Here is a 6,000-nt window from a genome sequence, read left to right on the forward strand (position 1 = left end):
TGAGACAGCTCACCTTGGGAAACATCTGCCTCGGCACACAAGCCCAACAACAGAGCAACAACAGTAGCCCAATCTCTGGAACCCACAATAAGGGAGATACAGAAGCTTAGCAGAAAGGAGAATTCTCTGGAAGCTCATGGGCCAGTGGAGAGTGAAACAGTAGAGACCCCCTCCCAACAAGGTAAAAAGGGAACACCAGGTCCTGAAGGTTGTCCTCTGATGTCACACTCACATGCACCTTGGGCGCACACACACACACATATACACACACACACACACATATACACACACACAAACACGCACACATATACACACACACAAACACGCACACATATACACACACAAACACGCACACATATACACACACACACACACACATATACCAAACATTACCGTCAAATAGCCAAAACATTTTTTAAAGTTCTTTGTTGCTAGGTATAGGAAGGAGACAGTATGACTGATATCCTCCAACACTGGAACAAGTTGAATATCCTTTGGCTTACTCCTAGACTGCATCATAAACTAGAAGAGAGTGTTACCCAAAAAGCTAAGTGAGACCCAATGAAAGGAGATGTACGTTGAAGTAAGCTTTTAACATAACATATAGAGACAATTATCATTCTTTTGGAAAAATTAGCATAAAGATACCACAGTTTTTATAAAATTAATTCCAATGAAAATAGAATTATATAAAATACAAAGGTATTAAATGTCAAGAAGTAGTTAACCAAGTGATCATCAGTAAAACTAGTGTTTGTCCTTCCCACCCTTTTATATACATATACATAAGCAAACATCATTTTGATGTAGTAATTGTATTAGTTACTTTTATTGTTCTCACAACCAAAGACTCAAAAAGAAGCCACTGGAAGAGGAAGGACTGGTTCTGACTGATGGTTTGGTGAGACTCAGTCAACTGTTATGGGGAAGGCATGTCAGCGGGAGCCTGATCATATCTCCACCCACTAGGGATCAGGAAACAAAGGCAGTACACGCTGGGCTGAGCTATGAATCTCAAGGACCATCCTCCAGTGATGGCCTTGCTTTAGCTAGGTACCACATCCCACAGGGCCCACACCCCCAAAAGAGTGCTACGAAGCCTTCTTCATAGATGATGATACCGAGACCCTAAATTTTTCCAGCAAACCAGTAACAAGCACAACTGCTCATTCTTAGCTGTCACATTTTCCCGCACCTGCTGAAGTAGTCTGTGACAATCCTAGTTAGCACATGTCTATTTTAGCCATGATGCCAGCAGGAGAACTTGAGACATTAACGGGGCACAGAAGTCAGGTCCAGCCCAAGAGAAGAAAAGAAAAGTCTTGGTGGTCTTCACTGAACAGCTACATGGCACAGGATTTCTACCCATTGGAACTGCTACTCCCTCGGTGTAACTGGAGGTGAAGAGACCTTCCTGCCTGTTTACAATCCTGACAGACACAAAATCTCCTGCTGACGCTGACAACACAGGAAATTCAACCCCAAATCCCACCAGGAAAAGCCTCCACGGTGTCCTCCAGTGATTCCTTGAAGAAGACCAGACAAAACTTATCAGTGACTAGATGAAGGTGGTTTAGAATCAGGAATTTGGAATCAGTGAAACAAGCATTCCTGATAACAACTGGCATTGAGCACACTGCGGGGGCCACTCAGAATTATCCTGTTCCCCTTTACTTGAACAGCCTTTTAAGATGATAAAGGAAATAGGGTTCCACTGGTGGTGACTGCCTCTACTTGATACCATTTTTCTGATAAAGACCAAGGGAGAAAGAAATTCCTGGGGCCTTCGTACCTGAGGTGTGGTCAAGGACAAGTGCCCGAACAGGAGACAGAATTGAGTTCACATTCCAATTGCCAACCCTTAAAAGAAAAATTAACCTCAGTAGTATGACCAACCATCCTATTTTGCAAGGAACAAGAAGCCCCTCCTAAAGTAGGATTCCCAGTGCTAACCCTGACAGAGCTGGAGGCCTTACCAACTTATTTGATTAGGCCTCCCGTCATTAAAAACACAAAGTCTTTATGACATTTTCAGACCCAAAATGGTTCCTTTAATGCCTTCTCTAATCATCATTAAAGACACTACATAACTTTGTCAACATTCTGTTCAGGAAAGATGAAGACCTGCTAATTGTTGGTTTTCAGTCCTCTCATCCGTCAGGATAATCAAGAGTCTGAGCAAGAAAGGCCTCCTATTCTAGGCTAAATGTTGGTCTACTAACTCCAGCTGTGCTTTGATTTTCTTTTCTAAAGTCAGATAGGATTACTTTTTTAAAAAAAAGGAAAGAAAAGAAAATCCTATGTCAGAAGCAAATTCAAAGAGATGCTTCTTAGAAAGTCTGGTAGCAATCTTGGAATTTATAGATAAGGACTAAATCTAAACCTCACCAGCTCTAGAGTAGGTGGGCTTCAAATGATGGCAACTGACTCTTGCTTATTTTTGTCCCTCAGAGTGGCACCTTGCAAACAAAGCTTTGCTTTATTAGTCACAGTTTAAAGACAAAACCGCTCATTCGGTGTAATTATTTACCTATGAATAAACTGATGTCCGAGGAAGGGAAGTTGATCAGAAGGAGTAACTGGAAAAGAGCTGATCACAAAGCTGAGCTGAGACTAACCATGTTAAGTGGGAAAGGAAGAATTCCTTAATTAAGGTGAGACAATACCCACTGCTACCACTAGGTCATACGAAAGGAGACAAAGAGTCCTAGTATCTATCTCAGGTCTTCACAGATTTACATGGGAGTGAGAAAAGAAAATGAATGCTTGGGGAATCCAGAGCAAAATAAATGTGTAATGCTTCAAGTAGGAAATACAAACTAGCTATAGGAATGCAGCAAAACTCTGCCATGACATGTAATTTTTCAAATCAAGGAAAATTTTAGGCTCAATATCTCACAAATACTTTAGGGTCACTTTAAATTTCTATTTAGACAAAGAGTAATGTTTTTAATGCAACCAAAATAGAATATATTGCAGTTAAGGAAGACACCCAAGCTCCTACAACCTACCAGGGGCTGTCATAATGCTAGGCCATCAACCTGCAGAGCAAAAGTTAGTAATAGATAGATAGATAGATGATAGATAGATAGATAGATAGATAGATAGATAGATAGATAGATAGATGGATGGATGGATGGATGGAAGGATGGATGGATGGATGGATGGATAGATAGATAGATGGATGGATAGATAGATAAGATAGGGAAATAATAGAGAATCCTATGAAATGGAAGAATGGAAAGCCTATTGGTGTCATGTTGAAGTGGACAGAATCCATCTAGATTGGGAAAGCAGTATAACAAGACAGAGGACAGGAGGCTTCCTGTGGGTGCAGGAAACGAAACCAGCCTCAGAGCATATGATAATCAGAGAAGAAAATGTCACAGCTGTGAGAATCAGCTAACTCAAAGGCACTGAGACAGAAGGGCCCAAGGGCTCTCAGGTGAGAGGAAGCCAAGCTGAGTGGTTAATGAATGGGGAAAACTCACAATGGAGCCACCTGGGAGGAGGCCTGCACTCCCAGGCTGGAGTCCTGTGACAGGCTGCACAGCTGTCTAGGTTGCCATTACAAACCTCTTTTTTGTTGCCCTTGTTGGGAGTTTTCTTTCTGTCCCCAAGAAAAAGACACACACACACAATTTGACCCTTCAAAGTTTTCACAGCTAGATATAAGATCAGTTCTAAGCTTATGTGATTTAAAAACTACCTCAGCATTCAGTTTACCAGAGGACTCCTGTGGGCAAGAGCAAATAAGAGGATATCTGCAGAGCCAAGCAATGGCTGGGCTTCGCAGTCATTTCCCACGGAATCTGGGCAGAGCAGTCTCACTGGAAACAGGATCCACAGCGTCCTCTGAGATCCGTTAATACAAAGACCAGTCTGCCAAAGCAAGCTAAAAAGACCCTAAAGTACGCCATGCGCAAATCTCATGACATGTTTGAAGGAAGGGGAAGAAACGGAAACAATAAAAAGAGTATTTGAAACAAGTACACATGTATTATTCAGAAAACCTATCATATTAACGAAGAGAAGACTTATTCACCTACAAACTTCGGTCTTGTTCTCTGTCAGCCATCCCTCCTAATCACAAGCAGATTCTCACGGAAGGCCAGCGGGAAGCTCTTAGAAACAGCTTAGCACAACCATTTGCAAAGATGTTTATGTTCTTCTCTTTTTTGGCTTGTTTGTTTCCTTTTTGCTTTCCAAGCCTGTTGTTTTTGTTTTCCTACTATGCATAAACCTCACAGGTACCTTAAGCAGCTTTCTAGAACATACTTATAGAAACATCATCCCACTATTTACACTAATAACCAGGGAATCGAGGGAAAAGACCTTTTTGTTCAGTTAATGCTTCTGAATTGGAGAAGCGCATGCATGTGGATAGGTCATAGGAGTTACTTTTATTTTTTTTAAACATAAACAATCCCTGGAAGGAAAGAGTCTGTGACTTGGGCATGCCCTGGGTTCAATTCTGCCAGGAAGTAAAAAACCAGTCAACAAAATCCTAACCTCCTCTCCCTCCCAACTACAAATAGTGTTCAAAGAGATTTCAGTCCCACCATGAAAGGCCAGTGTTAGACATCGGAAGGGGTCTCATGAAGGATGGGCACCAGGCCTTGAATAAACAAGAGAGGATGGTGACCTTCTGCCCCCTTCCATTGAAAACCTGGCACTTCTGCCAGCAGAGGACCAGACAAAAGTTGGTGTGTGACCAGGGGCTGTGACGTCTTTTCCTCTGGGTTTCTCCTGTACTTCCTCCTTACACAGCGGAAAGCTTCATGTGTATTCCATAGTATCAGGGAGTGAAAGGAAAATACAATTCGTGAGACCAGCTGTTCCACTCTGTTTAAGCCTTTCCCCCCCATATTGTTCAAGTCTTAGATAATGCAACCCATGATTCGCTGGCAACAAGAGAGACAATGGATTTAGCAGTAGCTGGACCATTAGTGCCAATTAGGCATATTTCCCCAACTGAATGTGAAGGCTTAGTGGGGTGAAGTGCAAGAAAACATTGGAGAAATTTCAATAATACTTCACGAAGGAAGTAAGGAATACAACGGTAAAGCAAACCAAACTGAGGGTGAGAAGACAGCACCAAAATTCACCGTGAGCCATTAGGAAAATACCTAGCCTCTTAGTTCTTATCCATAACATGTGAACAAGTTAATCCGAATCCTTCAGAAGCTCTGAAGACCTAAGGTGCTTTTGTGGCCGAACATGCTGTAAAAATCTGAATAATTACTCAGATGCAAGGCCTTCTCCTGGACTACACGGGAAACCACAGATACCCAACCCATCTGTTTTGGAAATCACTGACTTCCACTCTCCCTAGCGGAACGCCTAGAGAACAGTTTTCTTTCACTTCGCTTCTCCTTTCTTGACTGTTATTATTGTTTCTTGTTAGCGTTCATGAGCAATACTTACATATGGACATGTGGGCGGCTGGAATCTGCTCTGGTTGATGTTGTAGTGTGTGAATGCCTGGGTGGGATTGGAGCTGTACTCATCCACCGTGATGGTAACTTTGCCTTGAGAAGGAATCCCATGTGCCATCCTTCCTCCCTATAGGCATGAGCAATTCACAACTCTCTGGAGCAAAAGCTGGGAAGCAGGCAATGGTGTGTGTTTCAGCCAATCTCTGAATCCAAGGACCCTACTCATCAATACTGCTGTGGAGTTCTAGAAGAAGAAACAAAAAACGAAAACAAGACAAAACATATATGCATGTATGTGTGCATATATATTTAAAAAGAAGAACAAGGAGTAAGGCAGTTCTAAAATACATTAAGTTTGGAATCTAGATATCAATGGCCTCAGAAAAAAACTCTGAATTGGGACTATTTCCTTCTGGGTTGTAACTGTAGTCTACTGTTGGCTGTATGTCCCTCAGAGTGGACTCTACACCCTTTCCGGCATCACTAGATGCTAGTGGATTGTCTCAATGGAGTTCAAACTAAGAATTCCTCTCTAATTATAATTATGGCACTTCACATGAAT

The 6,000-nt window shown here is 42.0% G+C and overlaps 1 protein-coding gene across 1 annotated transcript in view; it reads right to left on the reverse strand.

The window, feature by feature from the left end:
• Positions 1 to 5,556, reverse strand: part of Mpped2 (metallophosphoesterase domain containing 2) — a 173,814-nt gene extending 168,258 nt beyond the window's left edge. The window contains 2 exon segments of the mRNA XM_038331194.1: positions 5,428 to 5,441; positions 5,443 to 5,556. Of these exon segments, the coding sequence (XP_038187122.1) occupies positions 5,428 to 5,441; positions 5,443 to 5,556 (128 nt within the window).
• Positions 5,557 to 6,000: the final 444 nt, after the last annotated feature.

This window comes from Arvicola amphibius, chromosome 5, assembly GCF_903992535.2.
Source record: "Arvicola amphibius chromosome 5, mArvAmp1.2, whole genome shotgun sequence".
In the NCBI taxonomy this organism is placed as follows: domain Eukaryota; kingdom Metazoa; phylum Chordata; class Mammalia; order Rodentia; family Cricetidae; genus Arvicola; species Arvicola amphibius.